The sequence below is a fragment of the Erinaceus europaeus genome, chromosome 1 (assembly GCF_950295315.1).
Source record: "Erinaceus europaeus chromosome 1, mEriEur2.1, whole genome shotgun sequence".
In the NCBI taxonomy this organism is placed as follows: Eukaryota; Metazoa; Chordata; class Mammalia; order Eulipotyphla; family Erinaceidae; genus Erinaceus; species Erinaceus europaeus.
In genome coordinates, this window is record NC_080162.1 from 95,122,303 (window position 1) to 95,144,243 (window position 21,941).

The 21,941-nt window shown below is 39.9% G+C and overlaps 1 protein-coding gene and 1 long non-coding RNA gene across 3 annotated transcripts in view; one reads left to right on the forward strand and one right to left on the reverse strand.

Moving 5' to 3' along the window:
• The window catches only part of LOC132538606 (uncharacterized), a 484,521-nt gene that overhangs the window by 62,580 nt on the left and 400,000 nt on the right, over positions 1 to 21,941 (forward strand). The gene's annotated exons all lie outside the window — the stretch shown is intronic.
• Positions 1 to 21,941, reverse strand: part of LOC132538579 (anthrax toxin receptor-like) — a 40,509-nt gene that overhangs the window by 8,433 nt on the left and 10,135 nt on the right. For both annotated transcript variants that reach the window (XM_060191068.1, XM_060191062.1), the window contains exons 4-10: positions 9,873 to 9,954; positions 9,729 to 9,762; positions 7,872 to 7,954; positions 7,729 to 7,797; positions 7,009 to 7,086; positions 6,851 to 6,911; positions 1,375 to 1,473 (exon numbers count right to left, since the gene is read on the reverse strand). In XM_060191068.1, coding sequence (XP_060047051.1) covers positions 1,375 to 1,473; positions 6,851 to 6,911; positions 7,009 to 7,086; positions 7,729 to 7,797; positions 7,872 to 7,954; positions 9,729 to 9,762; positions 9,873 to 9,954 — 506 coding nt within the window. The remainder of the gene's footprint in view (positions 1 to 1,374; positions 1,474 to 6,850; positions 6,912 to 7,008; positions 7,087 to 7,728; positions 7,798 to 7,871; positions 7,955 to 9,728; positions 9,763 to 9,872; positions 9,955 to 21,941) is intronic.

Genomic DNA, 21,941 nt, shown 5'->3' on the forward strand with positions numbered 1-21,941 from the left:
CCCGTGAGGCTCTGGCACAGTTTCAATGTGGAGAGAGTGCCTGGTGATGCCCAAGGTGCTTTATCAACTACACAAGAACAAGTGAATTCATTTCTAGTACATAGAGAGGTCTTATTTACCCTAATCCCCAAACTGTCATCTCACCACGTCAGAAAACTTAGACTAGGAGACTAGAACACCTAGAAATGTCTAGTTCATTCTATATCAGTTTGTGATGTTGAATAAACTCTCCAGTTGATGCTGTCTTTAGTTTAGATTCATACCAAGACATGTTTTTTAAAAAATAAAGAGGATCAACAATCGTAGAGAATGTTCCATCCTCTGAAGGGAGGATGGACAATATACTCTATGCTACACCTGAGGAAGATGGGTCTATACTGGGGCAGCATGGAATGTTCCTACTCATGACCACAGAATGTGAGCTCAGATATAGAGGGATGTAGAGGTCTCACAGGCTCCTAAGCTAATTATGGGCCCCAGATCACATCAAATTAATAGGGTTTACAGTCAACAATATTTATAACCCTTTCCCATATTAGGGAGATGCTCTCTTCTCTGATCCAGCTTTCTGGTCTTTTTCCCAGCCATGACATCATCTCCCCAGACAATAATTAGGATTCATTTACATACCAGATTTCAGGCTCAGGCAAAAACAAAACAAAACAAACAAACAAACAAAAAACAAAACACTAGTATAGTTACAGGGCCTTTGAAATATAATGAAAATATGCCTACTAGCTATCTATAAAATGGAGGACACCTCCCCCCACAATGCTTCACCTGCACTATTCCAGCCTTTAGGTCCATAATTGTACAATAGTTTGTTTGTTTTGTATATTAACTCTCTTTTCAGCCACCAGGGTCCAGATGCTAGTAGGATGTGACTAGACTTCCCTAGACAGACAACTCCACCAATGTGCCTTGGAGCTCCGCTTCCCCAGAGCCCTTCCCCACTAGGGAAAGAAAGAGACAGGCTGGGAGTATTGATCGACCTGTCAATGCCCATGTTCAGCGGGGAAGCAATTACAGAAGCCAGACCTTCAACCTTCTGCATCCCACAATGATCTTGGGTCCATACTTCCTGAGGATTAAAGAGTAGGAAAGCTATCAGGGGAGGGGTTGGTATATGGAGGTCTGGTGATGGGAATTGTGCGAAGCTATGCCCCTCTTGCCCTATGGTTTTGTTAAAGTTTCCTTTTTTTTAAATAAAAAATTAAAAAAAATTAAAGATAAGGGGGTTGGGTGGTAGTACAGCGGGTTAAGTGCACATGGTGCAAAGCGCAAGGACCAGCATAAGGATACCGGTTCGAGCCCCTGGCTAAATACAAACAAAGGAAATTTAATTACAGAGGCCATCTACACAGGGCTACTTACCGAAGAATTCAGTTCTAGTGTAGGAGAATTTACAAACAACGTTGTCCTTTGTTGCTATATTTTTAAAACCTCTTCCTATAATCAGCACTTCATAATCATCTGCAAAGACAATATCCAAAGATGTGTGTGAGCAGGGGATTAGTGTGATTTTCCACTGAACTCACCATTGCGGCTGACTTTCTCTCTCTCCAATATAATTCCCAGAGGATTTCTATGAAGTATATGTGTCCAACCCAACGTCTCCGAAGGGGTAAAAACTTCTGTGAGTTCTCAGGTGCTTGGGAAAAGAAGAAAGTGACATATAAAGACAGGATTATCACAAACACTAGAGGTAAAGAGAGTGGTATAATACCTTCAAAATACTGAAAGATAAAAAAAAAAAATAAGCCAGGCACAAATACTCCATGCTGCAAACTTATACTTCAAATTTGAGGGAAAAATCAGTGTGTTCTCAATCCTAGAGAAACTAAAGGAATTTGCCACCACAGCCTGATATTGCGAAAACTACTGAAATTGGTCCCACACACACAAAAAAAAAATTGCAACTAGACCACCACTTAAACAGCACACCAAAATTATTCAAAATGGATCAAAGATCTGGATATTGATCAAAACCATAAACTATATAAAAGAAAACATGAATGAAACAGGCCAAGACTTTAAACTGAAATGCTTCTATACATTCAAATCAAACTACATAAGAATAAAATCACAACTTAGCAATTATGAAAAGATATTTGATAAAAGTGATAGAAAGTAGCATCAAAAATGAGAGAAAATCTTTCACTTTTGGATAAGACTGTCACTGAAATTTTCACCTTCCAAAAACATCTATAGATTCAATATCAAAACTCAATGACATATTTCAAAGAAATTGAATAATTATTTTAAAAATATGTAGAATCAAAAAATAAAATAAACAAAACAATGAAAAGCTATGTGATAATAGGGAAGGATCATGCTTCCTAACTTTAATCTATACTACAGAACATTAATAATTACAACAGTGTGGTATTGGAACAAAATAAAGGCACACAGATACAATGCAGAGATTAGAAAATACCCACATATATATTGATACTTATGTATGATAACACGGCCTAAACCATTCAATGAAAAATTAGGAGCCTCTTTAACTAATGGTTCTGGCAAAACCACAGAGTTATATGTGAAAAAACAAACAAACAAACAAGGAGGAGGAGGAGAAGGAGGAGGAAAAACTAGAACACCAATTAACACCATGCATATACCAAAGTCAACTAGAAAATAGATAAAAGACATGGATGTTAGACCTGAAATTATTAAACACATAGGAGAAAATAGTTAAAGCACTTTGGGAACTTAACATCAAAGGTGTATTCAGAGACTACATTCTGTGGGCCAGAGAAAACACAACAAGATTAAATAGGTAAAACTACATCAAAATGAAAAGCTGCTAGATTTAAAGAAAGTTCTACATGAATAAAAGTCAACCCAGTAATCAGGAGAAGGTATCTGTTCATCATATATCTGACAAGGATATATTAAAAAGTGGGAAAGACATCTGAGTAGTTTTATTTTTTATTAGGTAGGACAGAGATAAATTGAGAGGGAAGGAAGAGATAGAGATGGAGAGATAGAGATATCTGCAGAGTTCTTGCATATTGTAATGTATGCTCAATCAGGTGTACCACCACCCAGCCTCTCTAAGCAGTTTCCTCAAGAAGATACACATACAGCCTACAGACATATGAAAAAATAATTCACTTTACTCATCACTAGATAATTGCAAATGAAAATAATACTGAGACTCTGCCTCAAACTTGTGAGAATGATCTACATCAAAATACTGAAAATTGCAAGTATTGGTCAGGATGAGGAGAAATGGGAACTCAGCTATACTTTTGGTGTTAATGTAAATGGTTTCAGCCCATATAGAAAACAGAATGAAGTCCTTAAATATATAAAATGAAGATACATTATGATCAAGAAATATCACTTCCTAAACTTATATACAAATGACCTACAAATGTTTCCGTGTGTCAGAATTACTGCCACAGGTGGCTCTGCCCTCTTGGGGCTCTTGAGTAACACATCAACTTCCTCACTCCAGGACCCCCCCCCCCCCACTGCAGTGAACCTGCCCATATATGAACTGCCCAGTCATGAACAATGAGATGCAGAGAACTAAGAAAATCATATAAACCTGGAACTCCCTCACCTTTGTGTGCAGTCCACTGCCTGCTTTTTTTTTTTTTTTTTTTTGAGTGTACTGCCATTCTGTAATGAACTTCCTCTTAGTACATGATAGACCATGCCTGGGCTCTATTTCTTTTTCTGTGATGTGACTAAGAATCCAAGAGGCTCAAAGGGGCCCAATGACCTCAAATAATGGAAAGAGTACACTAGGGATAATCATTGCAAAGGTGTTTGCACTTTGCTATAGGACTGGGAATTTCTACAATGACAGGTTTCAAGAAAATGCAGAAGTTAGTGAAAATAACAAACACGCTGAGCAGCAGACAGTAGTCATAGTACATAGTGAGGGGACACAAGTGGCTAAACAAAAGACTAGACTAAGTGTGGAGGAAGTCTCTAGGACTGGTGTAATGATCCTGGTTTGAGTCCCTGGCTCCCCACCTGCAGGGGAGTTGCTTCACACGTGGTGAAGTAAGTCTGCAGGTATCTATTTTTCTCTACCCCTGTCTTCCCTCCTCTCTCCATTTCTCTCTGTCCTATCCAACAACGACAACATCAATAACAACAACAATAATAACTACAACCACAATAAAATAACAAGGGCAACAAAAGGGAATAAATAAATATTTTAAAAAATCCCCAAGGCCGAGGATCCCTGAAAGAAAGCTCACAAAGGACTGTTGATGTGAAATTCCATAAATGTTAGGGTTTGTAGAAAAGCTTCCCCTGGCTTCATATGAATAGATAAGGGCCCTAGGTAAGATTGATGGGGTTAACAGTTAACGGTATTTATATACTTCCCTCATGTTTAGGAACTACTCTCTGCCCTAATCCAGCTTTCTAGTTCTGTTTTCAGCTCTGATACCATCTTCCTAGACAAACAGTCTTAGCCCACTTGATGTTAGCTATTGGGCATGTTAGCTATTGAGCTCAGGCAAAAATGACTAAAGTCATGAGCCCCTTGGAATATATGTAAAATTGACTATCTTCTTCCCACACCAAGATCCTTAGTTCCATCTGTTTTATTCTGAACTCTAGGTTCCTGATTATTAAAAAAAATATCCTGCTTTATATCTTACTGATTTTCAGCCACTAAGTTGCAGATGCTACCATGATGCCATCCTGACTTCCCTGGGCAGATGACCTCCCCATTGTGTCCTGGAACCTTACCTCCCCAGAGTCCTACCCCACTAGGGAAAGATAGAGGCAGGCTTGGGGAGAAGCAATTACAGTGGAGAAGCAATTACAGAAGCCAGACCTTCCATCTTTTGCGCTCCATGAGGAATTTTGGCCCATACTCCCTGAAGGATAAAGAATAGGGAAGCTTCCAATGGAGGGGTTGGGATACAGAACTCTGGTGGTGGGAATTGTATGGGATTGTACCCCACTTATTCTACAACCTTGTTAATCATTATTAAGCCACTAATAAAAGGGAGAAAGAAAGAAAAGAAGGAAGAAAGAAAGGCTTCCCTCATCCAGCTTCTGGACAAGGGACCTGAGGTGGGGGTTGGGGGCTCCTATCTAGGGGATTACATTCCTCTGCTAGTTTGGATTTAGGAAAGAGCCTTTTCCACACTCTGGAGGTCTGTGGGGAGAGTAAACTAGAGTGAGAGCCTAGGGGCAGAGGCAGCAGAGACCTCTGCCTTGCTCTGGAGACATCCAGAGGGACTGAATAGATCATGCCTCAGTCTCAGACCCTGATAGCCTTTTCAGGCAAATTGGGACACTGATTTCTTCAGAAAGACATGAAATAATAGCCTCTGATGAAGTAGCTCCTTCTGTTTTCTTTGAGATCCAGGCCCCTGCCTTGAGTTTCCTTCTACATGTGGCAGCTTGAGACAAAAAAGCTGAATGGTTTTTAACTGTATGGGACAGAAGAGGTTTTGAAAGTCAGATTAGAGATTGCTAGGGTGGCACAGGGCATGTGAAGGGCAGTTGTCACCTAGGCTGCACTTCACAGAAAGGAATGATATCACTACTGTGGCCTGCTTATTCCCATATCTAGTGCTGGTTGTTGTGAAACCAACTTAGTTTGCTTCTCACAGTGGAGCTGCTTGCTAACTTCTGCTTCTTGGAGACAAAAAGCAGAGTTGCAGCGAATCAGCCATTTGTTCCAAATTGTATGGCCATGAACAGCAGAGGTCAGAAAGGAATACAGATCTCTGAACTCTGATCATATTACCCTCTAGCCTCACAGTGAACCATCTCGCTGTGTCAGGATCCAGCTGGATCAGGCTGTGTGCTGTTCCTGGGTGGAGTGTGCCTCCAGGGACCTCAGCCACAAAATTGCAATGATGGGTTATAACGCACGTGCTTGTACAGTTTTTTTTTCTTTTACAGAGAAGGGGGCTGCTGCCAGCAAGTGACTAATGGACTTACTCATCACAGAGCAGAAAGACACTCTTGCTCCCCTCCAGGTCTCAGGGAGAGGCCTTCTCCAATGACCACATGGAGACATGTCCACTGTAAGCACTCTGTGGGTTGCTTATGTCAGACTATGACCATAGTAAGACTCTGCAAGTTTAAATGGGTCCAGTTGTTTTCATTCTCATTTTTCTCTTCTTTTTGCTGGTGTGACCACTTACAACGATGGTTCAAATTCTGAATCAGACTTGCATTTCTGATTTTGTTCATAATTAATCTCGAATGCCTTTAATGTTATGTCCTTGGCTTTGCTTTATTAATATTTCACTGAAGGTTTAAAAAAATTTTCATATATTCATTTAAATTCTTTTTTTGAGAAATAGAAGTTAATTGCACTAAGGATATGTAAAAAAAAAATTTTTTTTTTCCCCACCAGAGCACTGCTCAGCTCTGGCTTATGATGGTGCAGGGGATTGAACCTGGGACATTGGGGCCTCAGGCATGAGAGTCTGTTTGCATAACCATTATGCTCTCTACCCTTACCTGTAAAACATTTTTAAATTTTCTATTTTATGCTGGTCAAATCATTGTTTCTCTCTCTAAAACATACATGGATTGGGTATGTTAGCTGTCATAAAAACTGAAAAAAAGTAACTATATTTCCTTTATTACTCCACACCCCCTCACACAACCATACACTTGCCTGTACATCCCAATTTATATTCCTGTACAACTACTCCAGGCATTCGGACAGCCCTCACCCCTACAGATGCCACAATCATGTATACCACATACATTTGGAACACTCAGTCTATACACACACCTCACACACTTAAGCCATATGCTTATGTCAGCCCTGGCACACTGCATACACTTAACACCCAAAGGACTATCCATAAACCCCGGCATTCACAACAGTGACTTCAGTTCTTACCTCCTACACAGTAACTGGAAGCTTCCACACGTGATATTGAAATACAGGATTTTTTTGTAAGCTAGAGCAGTGGGAGGTGTCAGGATCAGGAAGAATGAAAAAGCAGGTTATACTAGGAGGCCACCCTTCTCCTCTTCCCACATTGAAAACTGACTCACTGGTTCAACGATGCTTTTCAGATCTTGAAATGTGTTCACTCCAAACACATGTTTCTTGCTGTCTGCAATTGCTTCTAGCTACAAGGGAGAGGAGTCAGTCAGGAGATGAGGGCTTAGCAGGTTCTCACTCCAGGAGTTGATCCCTTGTCTCATGCTGTGTTAGACTACAAAGTTCCATTCTGGTACCAACCAGGCAGCAGCCCACCCATAGGGAATGAAACATACTCCCCCACACACACACACACCAGACACAGCTCTGGTTATTGGACCACAAACTTTTATTTTAATAGATATTTTTTAACTTTATTTATTTATTTATTTTCCCTTTTGTTGCCCCTCTTGTTTTATTGTTGTAGTTATTATTGTTGTTGTTATAGATGCCATCGTTGTTGGATAGGAAAGAGAGAAATGGAGAGAGGAGGGGAAGACAGAGGGGGAGAGAAAGATAGACACTTAGGCCTGCTTCACTGCCTGTGAAGCGACTCCCCTGTAGGTGAGGAGCCGGGGGCTTGAACCGGGATCTTTACGCTGGTCCTTGCGCTTTGCGCCACATGTGCTTAAGCTGCTGCACTACCGCCTGACTCCCTGCACCACAAACTTTTATTCACATCTGCAGTGTTTGTCTGTAGTCCAAAACACCTGGGCCACCCTGGAAAGCTACCCATGAAAGCTTTTCACTACCAGTCTCACAGTCACCCCTGGTTACCTGTTCTGAATTACCTGTTCTTTCCAATAGTCTTTGATACCTAAACCATAAATAGTTGCCCCCATTTGCCGAGCCTTTGCAGCCTAAGACAAAGAAGAATTGAGTGTAAATCATGGAGTAAGTGGAACAAATGCTGATAAACATGGACAGGACTTACTTCTTCCTTAGTCTCTTTAAATGGACCAGGATCAAGTGTTCCATCTGTTAGAGCTAGGATCATGGACTGAACTGGCTTCTTTCCTGCATAAGAAGCAGGGAGTGGTTTGGTTGGTAAAGGTAGCCAGGGAGACTGGCTACATGTTACCAGATCCACAGCAATGGTCCCAACATCCCCTTCTTGAGGAGGGCCTACCTAGTCCTGAGCTTCTGTCATCTATCACCCGTGCAGGGCTTTGAAGCAGACTCCTGGTGGAAGAAGGGACCTTAGAAATGACCCACTTTACAAATGAAGAGATTGAGTCTATTTTAAAACTTTTCCTGTTGAATTCTCATTACTGCCAAATGGTAAAAGATTTACCCTGGGAGGTAAGTCCAGCTATTACCCTAGGCAGAAGTGAGCCTTTCAGATGGGTAATGGGAAGAGAAGTCACACTGGGTTGCTCAGATGTCCTGGAGGCTTGGGAAGGCACTGTGGGCACTCTTTCTGGTACTCATAAGCCATTGGTTCAGAACTCAAGGTCAAAAGCAGTTGGAGAGTGGATTCTATGCTCAACACTTTTTTTCACCAGATCCACAATCATTCCCTCCCCCCATTTTGTTGCCCTTGTTGTTGTCATTATTGTTATTGTTGCCATTGCTGTTGTTGTATAAGACAGAGAGAAATCAGAGACAAGGGGGAGACAGAGGGGGGAGAGAAAGATAGACACCTACAGACCTGTTTCACTGCTTGTGAAGTGACCCCCCCCCTGCAGGTGGGGAGCTGGGGGCTTGAACTGGGATCCTTATGCCAGTCTTTGTGCTTTGTGCCATGTGTGCTTAACCATGTGTGTTGCACTACCACCTGACCCCCCCCCAACAATTTTTTTAATTATTTATTTTTATTTCAGAGGACATGGAGAAATTGAGAGGATGGAGATGGAGAGAGAAAGAGAGAGAGAGAGAGAGAGATGGAAACAGGTATACCTGGAGCATTGTATTATCCCTGTATTATCGCAAAGCTTATCCCTGGGGATACTATACTCAACCAGCTATGCTACCACCTGGCCCCAGGGTCCAGCATCTTTTTTGATGATAGGTGCATCACTATGGTCTCCACAGGGACAGCACTGAACTGAGAACTATCTTTCCTGGTGTCATAACCAGAAATGTGATGGAGACGACAAAGTTTGGTCAGCAAGGGTCAACATATAAAGAATATTTTTAAAAATTTTTATAATTTATATTTTATTTTTATAAATTTTTATTTATGAAATTTTTTATTTATAAAAAATACTGACAAGACCTTAGGATAAGAGGGGTACAATTCCACACAATTCTCAGCACCAGAACTCCATATCCCGTCCCCTCATCAAGTATATATTTTTTCCCCCTGTGTACTTAAGATTCTTGGCTTTCCTCATTCTTGTTTCTGTGGTACATCTATATAGACCAAGAACCTCATATTTATCTTATTAAAGCATAATTAATTTCTAAGAAGATATAGATAGATAGATAGATAGATAGACAGACAGACAGACAGACAGATAGATGACAGACAGGTAGAACACTACTATCCAACCTGGTACCTGTCAGCCTCAGACATACAAGTTACCTGCTTTAACACTGATCTAGCTCCCTGGCACAAGCACTTCATATTTAATTTGCACTGAGAACAGACATACATGACTTCACATGATTCAGAGTCATCACTGGGGTGTGTTTTCATCTTTCCTGCACATAAGAGGAAGCTGCAGCACAGAGACACAAGCAGCTTGCTGCAGGAGTCAGTGCTAGTGACCCCAGACCTCACTGAGAGCCATGCCTGACCCCATCCTAGAACCTTCCCTGACCAAAATAGTGTTGGCGGGAAGCTTACCTCCCTCAGTTGCTTCAAATATTTGCTCATTTGCCTGCAACAAACAAAAGAGGTATTTTAGGAAATCAATGGGATGACCCATAAATACTGAGAATGTGAAGAAGCAGAATAAATTATCAGTACCCGCTCCCCCACACTTTGTACCTTTTTTAATCCTTCTTGCATATGTGTGGCTCCTATAGGAGCGACGTGCTTTAGTTTTTCTAGACCTTCTGCTATTTTTGTTCTGAAAAAAGTTAAGAAAAAAAAAAAGAAGTGTCAACTAGTAGAATAAGTTAAAAAAAAGTTTGAAAAAAAAGAAAGGGGAAAGAGGAACTGATAGCTAATAAACAGTCCTAAAAAATCCTGGTACCTGCCTGTGTGACAGAGAACACAGTCAGGCAGCCCTGTCCAGTCCCACCTGAACTGTGTCTTTCAAACTGACAAGCTGTTTAGACTCACCTGTCCCACATCTGTGAGCACATGATGGTGGGGTCAGGAGAAAGCTGGTCCCACAGGTATAAGTCTCATGCCTGTAGACTGACCTCAGGGGATCTCAGCAAGGCCTTGCCTGACTTCTCACAGTGATGGGGGGGGGAGTGTGTTATGGAGGCACAACTGTGACTCAACACTTACGTTGTGACTGGCAATACTTCCAGCACCTATTGGGGGCCTGGTAATAGCACACTATCTCCCAACAAAGGCCAACATATTAACTGCCCCCCCGACCATGTTCCATCCTCTGTTACACAGAACTGGAGCCTAATCTGTTCCCATCCCTCAACCTCCTCTTTGGAACAGTGTTAAAGGAAGAGTCAAAGGTGGCCTTATAAGAATGATCACACACTGGGATCAACTAGGAATACCAAAGGAGACCACCCGGGACTGAAACAAGACAGGACTAGAATGACCACAGGAACCCAGTAAATCACCGGGTGAGTACAAACAAGTGTGGCTGGTGACAGAGAGGAGAGAGGAGCCTAAGGAGAGATTAAATGACTGCTAATAGTTCAGCAGTTTATCAGTTGAGACACCACCTCCAGTCTGCTCCACCTAGAAGGGGACAGCTTAAGGGAGGAGAGGACTCCCCAGAGACTCACCAAGTGCAACTCTGAGTCTCCATTGCTACTACCCTCAGAATCTGGAGCAGCGACAGGGAGGGACACCAGGGGACAGAGATCTAACCAGGAAACTCAGGAGAAGACCTATACCTCGGTGGCATAGCTGAGGGGCTGTGAAAGTCTCTTTGCATAACCACTGGATTATCTCTGCCACACCCTGCTTTATCTCTTGCTCAGGAGTCAGTGATTAAGCTGAAGCCTATTGATAGTTTAAAAGCCCTCAGGCTCCCATAGCCTACAGGGAAGAAAAAAAAAAGAGGTTTTTAAACCACTGAGCTCCAACTCAGATTAAATACTATTGAAACAACTGTTAACTTCCACTACTGTGAACCCTTTAATTAACTTACTTAGACACAAGTCAATCCAGGCAATAGTGATCAATAATTTGAAAAGTACTGATAAAGGGAACTCATAACATAATATATAAAATGGTTAAAACAACAAGAAGAAATATTGGAGAATCGAACCAGGACAAGAGTCCATCTAAAATTCCTCCAGAGGGTGAAGCACAAAATAATGATTTCAACATCCAAACATTAGCTAAGGAAATAATAACAGGAGTGAGTAAAGAATTTGAAAAAATTATAATCAGAAATACAGGAACAACAAATGAGAATATGGAAGAAAATACTAATTATCTCATGGTTATTAGAGAGCTGAAAGCTGAAACCACTGAGCTAAGAATACAACTAGCTGAACAAGATAGATGAACTCCAGAAAACAGTAGAGGGCAGAGAGAATAGAATCTATGAGGCTGAAGACAGAATTAGCAAGATTGAGGATGAATTAGAGACAACTAAAAAAGAAGTAAGAGATCTCAAAAACAGATTAATAGATGCTGAAAACAACAACAGAGTCCTATGGGATGACTTCAAAAGAAACAATATACGCATTATTGGCATACCAGAGGAAGAAAGAGAAGGAGAGGAAGAAAGCATTGTCCAGGCCATAATAGCTGAAAATTTCTCTAGTCTAGACAACATCAAAGACATAAAGATTCAAGAAGCCCAGAGGCTCCCAAAAAGAATTAACCCAGACCTAAAGACACCAAGACATATCATACTTAGAATGGAAAGGAATAAGGATAAAGAAAGGATCCTGAAGGCTGCAAGAGAAAAACAAAGAGTCACCTACAGAGGAAAACCCATAAGATTAGCAGCAAACTTCTCCATACAAACACTACAGGCCAGAAGAGAATGGCAAGATATCTATCGAGTGCTCAATGAGAAAGGCTTTCAGCCAAGAATACTACATCCTGCTAGACTGTCATTCAGACTAGATGGAGGCATCAAAATCTTCTCAGACAAGCAACAGTTGAAGGGATCAACTATCACCAAGCCTGCCCTGAAAGAAGTTCTGAAAGGTCTCCTATAAACAACCAGACCACCACAAATAGGACATATATCAAAACACTCTAAAACTCTACAAGAATGGTGATAAAATATCTTCAATCTTTGATATCAATAAATGTCAATGGCCTGAATTCACCTATTAAAAGACAGAGTAGGAAGATGGATCAGAAAACACAACCCAACAATATGCTGTCTACAGGAAACCCATCTAAATCAACAAACACAGACTCAAAGTGAAAGGATGGAAAACTATCATACAAGCCAATGGCCCACAAAAAAGGGCAGGAACAGCTATTCTCATATCTGACATGATAGACTTTAAAATAGATAAGATTAAAAAAGATAGGAATGGACACTACTTAATGCTCAGAGGATCAAGAGGACTTAACAATTATTAACATCTATGCACCCAATGAGAAGCCGTCTAAATATATCAAACTTCTACTGAAATTTTGTATGCTTTACATTGGTTTGGTCTAGCTCTCCCCCTGCCAGGAAAATTGGTTTAGTCCTGCTAGTTTCGCGGGCCCGCTTGTCCCTGCCCCAAAAGAACCCAGACAGAGTTAGAGACTGCTTGGCGCCGCCATGTGAGAAGGATGCAGGAGAGTTCTGTTTGGTGATTAGTTTGGGTTAGTTTATGAATCGTTGTTCGTGAATAAAGAAATACAGCTTCCCGGTCCAGCCGCGTGTCTCTGGTCGTCTCTGTTACCCGCCCATGAAGCCAGCTCAGTTAAAACAACACTGAAAGAGCTACAGCAATATATTAACAGTAACACAATCATAGTAGGGGACTTCAACACTCCACTCTCTCAACTTGATCATCCAGGCAAAAAAATCAATAAAGACATAAGGGAGCTAGATGAAGAGATAGAAAAAGAGATAGAAAAACTAGAACTATTGGACATTTTCAGAGTCATTCATCCCAAGAAAAAGGAATACACATTTTACTCAAATCCATATGGGTCATTCTCAAGGATAGACCATATGTTAGGCCACAAAGACAGGATCAGCCAATTCAAGAGCATTGAAAACATCCCAAGCATCTTCTCAGACCACAGTGGAATCAAATTAACACTTAACAATCAACAAAAGATTAGTAACAGTCCCAAAATGTGGAAGCTCAACAGTACACTTCGTAACAACTTCTGGGTCAAAGAGGAAATCAAGGAAGAAATCAAAATGTTTCGAGAGTTCAACGAAAATGAAGACACAAGCTCTCAAAATATTTGGGACACGGCTAAAGCAGTCCTAAGAGGGAAGTTCATAGCTATACAAGCACACATTAGGAAACAAGAAAAAGCACAAATAAACAACCCGATTGCACATCTTAAAGACCTAGAAGAACAACAACAAAGGAACCCTAAAGCAATGAGAAGGTCAGAAATCACTAAAGTGGTTTTCCCGGAAGATGGCAGACTGAGAAGCTGCTAATGGTTGAGCTCCGACCACATCTCCTGGAAACGGTAGTATTTTCTGCCTTTAGTAGGCCAGCCAATAAGGGGTCCTAGCGGTGACACCAAGGAGGTGACTATAACTTAATTTGTGTTAAGAATTAGAGTAGGGAAAAAAGGGGAAAAAATTTTTTTTCTTCCTTTTAATTTTGAAGCATACCTCCTTCCCCTCCCCCCCCCATAACCAGTCCCTGGGGACCAGCTCCTAGCAGGATCACCTGCTAGGAGCTCCTTTTCTTTATCAAATTCCTGTCCCACCAGGGAGTATCATTAATTCTAAGTCTATACCCTTCTGAAACTTCTGGCCTTTTTCTTTCTAAGTAGCCAACCCCCCACCTCACCCCACATAGCTAATTAAATAATTAAAAATAAATACATTAAAAAAACCTTTCCTTTCACTGCCCTTTTATGACTGTTCTTTTTCTTATCTTTTTCTTTTTTTTCTCTCTCTCTTTTTTCTTTTTCTTTTTCTCATTCTTGTCATCCTTTCTTCCTTAATCCTACAGCTTCCAAAGTCACAGCCCCAAGCCCCCACACCACCAAACAGTGTACTTTTTTGAATTCACTGATACACATTTAGGAATTTCCTTTCACTGCTCTTTAATTACAGCTCTTTTTCTTATCTTTTCCCTTTTCTCTCTCTTGTCTCTCTCTCTCTCTCTTTTTTAATCTTGTCATACACTTCTTCTTTCTTCTTTGCCTTTCTGAATTTGTGAATTATTTTGGGGAAGAAATCTGACTCAGAGTGGACTCTCTATGTGTGTATCTCTGCTCTAGTTCCCTTTTCCCTCTTGTTACCCCTAGAATATACAGTGGATAGTAGATTTGCATAACTGTCTATTCTTGCTATCCTTTCTTTCTTTTCTCTTTCTTCTTCACTGGGATTTGGTTACTATTTTTTCATGAACTGGAGAAATTGTTTGGCTAACTGGTAGTGATTAAACTGCTTCAATACTTGCTTCAGTAGCTACTGTAATTCCTGAGGTTGGTGAGTGCAATTGTCATAAAGGTATTTAGTACAGTGTTGCTTGTGCTCAAGACACAACAACTGAGGAACAACAGAGCATGAAAAAAAAGAAACACATAAATAAAAAAAATGGGTAGATCAAAAACAAATAAAACTGCTAGTCCAATGAATATTGACAAGAGCCCAGAGGAAACTACAAATCAGCCAGAAGTAACCATAGATAAGAAAAGTATGCAAGCAATAATAAACTTATTAATCACAGAAATGAAAACAACATTGGAGGAAAGGAATGGCAGTATTAGGGAAACAACAGCTGAGACGCCCAAGGAAAATACTGATTATCTTGAGGCAATTAGAGAACTGAAAGCTGAAATAGCTGTAATGAAGAAAGAAACAGAGGCAAGGGAAAACAGACTAACAGAAGCAGAAAACAGAAATAGTCAGACAGAGGATGAGTTAGAGAAAACGAAGAAAGGTGAAAGAGCTTAAAAAGAGATTGAGAGACACTGATAACAACAACAGAGACATATGGGATGATTTCAAAAGAAGTAACCTTTGCATAATTGGCCTGCCAGAGGAAGAAAGAGAGGAAGGGGAAGCAAACATTCTAGAGGAAATAATAGAAGAAAACTTCCCAGACCTGAAGAACAGAAAGGACATCAAGATTTAAGAGGCCCAGAGAGTACCAAACAGAATCAACCCAGACCTGAAGACACCAAGACACATCATAGTCACAGTGAGAAGAAGTAAGGATAAAGAAAGGATCCTAAAGGCTGCAAGAGAGAAACAAAAAGTCACATACAAGGGAAAACCCATAAGATTATCTGCAGACTTCTCCACTCAAACTCTAAAAGCCAGAAGGGAATGGCAAGATATCTATTAAGCCCTGAATGAAAAAGGGTTTCAACCAAGGATAATATATCCTGCTAGACTTTCATTCAAACTAGACGGAGGGATCAAAACCTTCTTAGACAAACAACAGTTAAATGAGGCAACCATCACCAAACCGGCCCTGAAAGAGGTTCTAAAAGACCTCTTATAAACAAGAACATCACTATAATACTTGCAATATATCAGAGCAAACAAATTTTTTTTTTGAAGAATGGCACTACAATACATTAAATCCATAATATCAATAAATGTCAATGGCTTAAACTCACCCATCAAAAGGCACAGGGTGGGGGGATGGATCAGAAAACATAACCCAACCATATGCTGCTTGCAAGAAATCCCATCTGTCACAACAAGATAAACACAGACTTAAAGTGAAAGGATGGAAAACTATTATACAGGCTAACAGACCACAAAAAAGGGCAGGAATAGCCATTCTCATCTCAGACACAATAGATTTTAAATTAAATAAAGTAATAAAAGATAGGCAAGGACATTACATAATGATTAGAGGATCAGTCAGCCAAGAAGACTTAACAATTAACATCTATGCACCCAATGAGGGACCATCTAAATACATTAAACACCTACTGAAAGAATTTCAAAAATACATCAATAGTAATACAATAACAGTGGGAGACTTCAATATCTCACTCTCACACTTAGACAGATCAACAAAGCAGAGAACCAATAAAGATACAAGATAATTGAATGAAGAGATTGACAGACTAGACCTCTTGGACATTTTCAGACTCCTCCACCCCAAAAAACTGGAATACACCTTCTTTTCAAATCCACATAACACATACTCAAGGATAGACCACATGTTAGGCCACAAAGACAGCATCAATAAATTCAAGAGCATTGACATCATCCCAAGTATGCTGTTGACTGGCTACGGAAGAAGGGCAAACTCTAGAAGAAGAAGATCCCAAGTATCTTCTCAGACCACAGTGGAGTAAAAATAACATTAAACAACAGAAAATTATTAAAAGTCACAGAATTTGGAAACTAAACAACACACTCCTTAAGAACCACTGGGTCAGAGATTCACTCAAGCAGGAAATTCAAATGTTCCTGGAAACAAATGAAAATGAAGACACAAACTATCAAAATATTTGGGACACAGCTAAAGCAGTACTGAGAGGGAAACTTATAGCCATACAATCACATATTAAACACCAAGAAGAAGCTCAAATGAACGACCTTACTGCACACCTCAAGGACTTAGAGGAAGAGGAACAAAGGAACCCTAAAGCAACCAGAAGGACAGAAATCACTAAAGTTAGAGCAGAAATAAACAACATCGAAAATAAAAGAACCATACAAAAGATCAATGAAGCCAAATGTTGGTTCTTTGAAAGATTAAACAAAATTGACAAACCCCTAGCCAGACTCACCAAACAAAAAAGAGAGAAGACTCAAATTAATAGAATTGTAAACGATGAAGGTGATATCACAACTGACACCACAGAAATCCAGAGAATCCTGCGAAACTTCTATAAAGAACTATATGCTACCAAGATAGAGAATCTGAAAGAAATGGAACAATTCCTAGAAACATATGCCCTTCCAAAACTGAACCAAGAAGAACTACAAAATCTAAATGCACCAATCACAAACAAAGAAATTGAAACCGTTATTAAGAATCTCCCCCACAACAAAAGTCTTGGACCAGATGGCTTCACAAACGAATTCTACAAAACTTTCAGGAAACAGTTAATACCCATACTTCTATAGCTATTCTATAAGATTGAAGAAACAGGAATACTCCCTTCCACCTTCTATGAAGCCAGCATCACCCTGATACCAAAAGCTGATAGGGACAGAACAAAAAAGGAAAACTACAGACCAATATCTCTGATGAACATAGATGCCAAAATATTAAACAAGATCTTGGCCAACCGGATACAGCAACATATCAAAAAGATTGTTCATCATGACCAAGTGGGATTCATCCCAGGAATGCAAGGCTGGTTCAACATCCATAAGTCAATCAATGCCATTCACCACATCATTAAACGCAAAGCCAAAAACCACATGATTATCTCAATAGATGCAGAGAAAGCCTTTGACAAGGTCCAACACCCATTCATGCTCAAAACTCTACAAAAAATGGGAATAGATGGGAAATTCCTCAAGATAGTGGAGTCTATATATAGCAAACCTACAGCCAACATCATACTCAATGGACATAAGCTGAAAGCATTCCCCCTCAGATCAGGGACTAGACAGGGCTGTCCACTGTCACCATTACTCTTCAACATAGTATTGGAAGTTCTTGCCATAGCAATCAGGCAAGAGAAAGAAATCAAAGGAATACAGATTGGAAGGGAAGAAGTCAAAAAAGGGAGAAGACCCAAATAAATCGTATAGTAAATGAAAGAGGAGATATCACAACGGACACAGCTGAAATTCAACATATCATGCGAGGCTTCTATGAACAACTATATGCCACCAAGCTAGAGAACCTGGAAGAAATGGATGATTTCCTAGATACCTACCAACTTCCAAAACTAAGTAAAGAGGAAGTGGATAACATGAACAGGCCCGTCACAGCTAATGAAATTGAAACAGTTATCAAAAATCTCCGTAAAAGTAAATGTCCTGGACCAGACGGTTTTACAAATGAATTCTACAAAACCTTCAAAGAAGAACTAATACCTTTACTTTTAAAAATCTTCCAGAAGATTGAAGACACTGGAATACTCCCTGCCAGCTTCTATGAAGCCAACATCACCCTGATACCAAAAGCAGACAGGGACACAACCAAAAAAGAAAACTACAGACCAATATCTCTGAAGAACATAGATGCGAAAATATTAAACAAAATTCTATCTAACTGGATACAGCAGTATATCAAAAAGATTGTTCATCATGACCAAGTGGGGTTTATCCCAGGCATGCAAGGTTGGTTTAATATACGTAAATCAATCAATGTGATCCACCACATCAACAAAAGCAAGACCAAAAACCACATGGTCATATCAATAGATGCAGAGAAAGCCTTTGACAAAATACAACATCCCTTTATGATCAAAACACTACAAAAAATGAGAATAGATGGAAAATTCCTGAAGATAGTGGAGTCTATATATAGCAAACCTACAGCCAACATCATACTCAATGGTGAAAAACTGGAAGCATTTCCCCTCAGATCAGGTACTAGACAGGGCTGCCCACTATCACCATTACTATTCAACATAGTGTTGAAGTGGAACATGGAATATTTTCCACTTCTTTGTGTTTTTTTCAATTTCTTTGAGTAGTGATTCATAATTTTCAGTATGCAAGTCTTTCACTTCCTTGGTTAGATTTACTCCTAGATATTTTATTGTTTTGTTGCTATAGTAAAAGGAATTGATTTCTGGATTTCAATTTCTTCTAACTTAGTGTTTGCATAGAGGAATGCCACTGACTTTTGAATATTAATTTTACACCTTACTGTATTGCCTGATGATTTCCTAAAGCTAAGAGCCCCCTGGAAATGTTCATATCATCTGCAAATAGTGAGAGCTTTTTCTGACTTATTTCACTCAACATGATTTTTTCAAGGTCCATCTAAGATCAGCTGAAAACGGTGAAGTCACCATTTTTTTACAGCTGAGTAGTATTCCATTGTGTATATATACCATAACTTGCTCAGCCACTCATCTGTTGTTGGACACCTGGGTTGCTTCCAGGTTTTGGCTATTACAAATTGTGCTGCCAAGAACATATGTGTACACAGATCTTTTTGGATGGATGTGTTGGGTTCCTTAGGATATATCCCCAGGAGAGGAATTGCAGGGTCATAGGGTAGGTCCATTTCTAGCCTTCTGAGAGTTCTCCAGACTGTTCTCCACAGAGGTTGGACCAATTTGCATTCCTACCAGCAGTGTAGGAGGGTTCCTTTGACCCCACACCCTCTCCAGCATTTGCTGCTGTTACCTTTTCTGATGTATGACATTCTCACAGGAGTGAAGTGATATCTCATTGTTGTCTTTATTTGCATTTCTCTGACAATCAGAGACTTGAAACATTTTTTCATATGTTTCTCAGCCTTTTGGATCTCTTCTGTGGTGAATATTCTGTCCATGTGGTTATTTGTTGTCTTGTTGTTGAATCTGGCAAGCTCTTTATATATGTTGGTTATTAAACTCTTATTTGATGTGATGTATGGCATGTAAAGATCTTCTCCCATTCTGTGAGGGGTCTCTTGGTTTGGTTAGTGGTTTCTTTTGTTGTGAAGAAGCTTTTTAATTTGATGTAGTCCCATAGGTTTATACTTGCCTTAGTCTTCTTTGTAATTGGATTCGTTTCATTGAAAATGTCTTCAAAATTTATGTGGAAAAGAGTTCTGCCAATATTTTCCTCTAAATATTTGATAGTTTGTGGTCTAACATCCAAGTCCTTGATCCACTTAGAATTTACTTTTGAATTTGGTGAAATAAAATGATTCAGTTTCATTCTTCTGCATGTTTCAACCCATTGTTTCCAACACCATTTGTTGAAGAGACTCTGCTTTCCCCATGTAATAGTCTGGGCCCCTTTGTCAAAGATTAGATGTCCATAGGTGTGGGGCCTCATTTCTGGGCTCTCAATTCTATTCCACTGGTCAGTGTGTCTATTCATGTCCCAGTACCAAGCAGTTTTGATGACAGTGGCCCTATAATATAGTTTGAGATCTGGGAGTGTGATGCCATAGCAATCAGGCAGGAGCAAGGAATTAAAGGGATACAGATTGGAAGAGAAGAAGTCAAACTCTCCTTATTTGCAGATGACATGATAGTATTCATAGAAAAACCTAAAGAATGCAGCAAGAAGCTTTAGGGACTCTTAGCGTGAATCTAGAATCTGAGTCCTTAGAGTCCCAGAATCCTAGAGTCCCTTTATTAGCAAAATTGACATGAGTTAAATAGAAAAGCAATGGAGGTAATTATTGTTGAAATATGACAGAAATTACAGGTTTCTTAACAGTCAGCATGCCCCTAAGGTAGGGGGCTGGTATGACAGGAATTGATGAGATACAAGACATTTATTCTCCATAACACAAGTAACTTAATTATCCAAAGGTATTTGAGAGAAGCATAGGGGTTAAACCCGTAGGGGGAGACAGAAAGAAGATGAATATCAAAAGCCATATAGTTTGGAATTTCTCTTGTCTGGGGTCTGAGGTGTGTTATGAAGTGTGTGATAAGGTGTGTTCTTCTGTGATCAGAAGGTGACTTTGAATGAGTGAAACTGTGGCCATGTGGCCTGCAGTTAATGGAGGGAAGTACTGGGGTATCTGTGGGCCTGAGAGTCAAGAAGGAAAGAACCAAGTCTGAGTTTCCCCCCTTATGCTCACCTCGGTTGAGTGAGACTTACCAAGAGGTTATCTTCTCAGACCTCCATCCAAAGATGGGGGTGGTTCTCCCTAAGCTCTATCAGGCTTACACATGTTCCCAACATGGAGAACTCTCAGAAGGCTAGAAATGGACCTACCCTATGATCCTGCAATTCCCCTCCTGGGGATATATCCTACGGAACCCAACACATCCATCCAAAAAGATCTGTGTACACATATGTTCTTGGCAGCACAATTTGTAATAGCCAAAACCTGGAAACAACACAGATGAGTGGCTGAGCAAGTTGTGGTATATATACACAATGGAATACTACTCAGCTGTAAAAAATGGTGACTTCACCGTTTTCAGCTGATCTTGGATGGACCTTGAAAAAATCATGTTGAGTGAAATAAGTCAGAAACAGAAGGATAAATATGGGATGATCTCACTCTCAGGCAGAAGTTGAAAAACAAGATCAGAAAAGAAAACACAAGTAGAACCTGAAATGGAATTGGCATATTGCACCAAAGTAAAAGACTCTGGGGTGGGTGGGTGGGGAGAATACAGGTCCATGAAGGATGATAAATGACATAGTGGGGGTTGTATTGTTAAATGGGAAACTGGGGAATGTTATGCATGTACAAACTATTGTATTTACTGTTGAATGTAAAACATTAATTCCCCAATAAATAAATAAATTTTTTAAAAAAGTTCATTACAAAGTCTAAAGAAAAAGATATGTGGGGAGTAGGGATATATAGCATATGGTTATGCAAAGAGAGACTCTCATGACTGAGGCTCCAAAGCCACAGGTTCAACCCCTTACACCATCATAAGCCATAAGCTAGGCTGAGTAGTGCTCTAGTTAAAAAAAAAAAAAAGCTAAAGCTAATTTATCTAATGGACACTCAAGCACTAATTACAAGGGACATGGGCACTTCTATGTTCATAGCTGCATTATTCACAATAACCAAAGAGTAGAAGCAGCCTAAATTCCCATAATCAGAACTGGCTAAAGACGTTATGGGATATATATTCTATGGAATTTTACTCTATGGTCAAAAAGATGATCTTGTGTCCTTTGGGAAAAATTGGATGGAACTGGAAGCGATTATGCTTAGTGCAATAGGAATGAAAGACAAC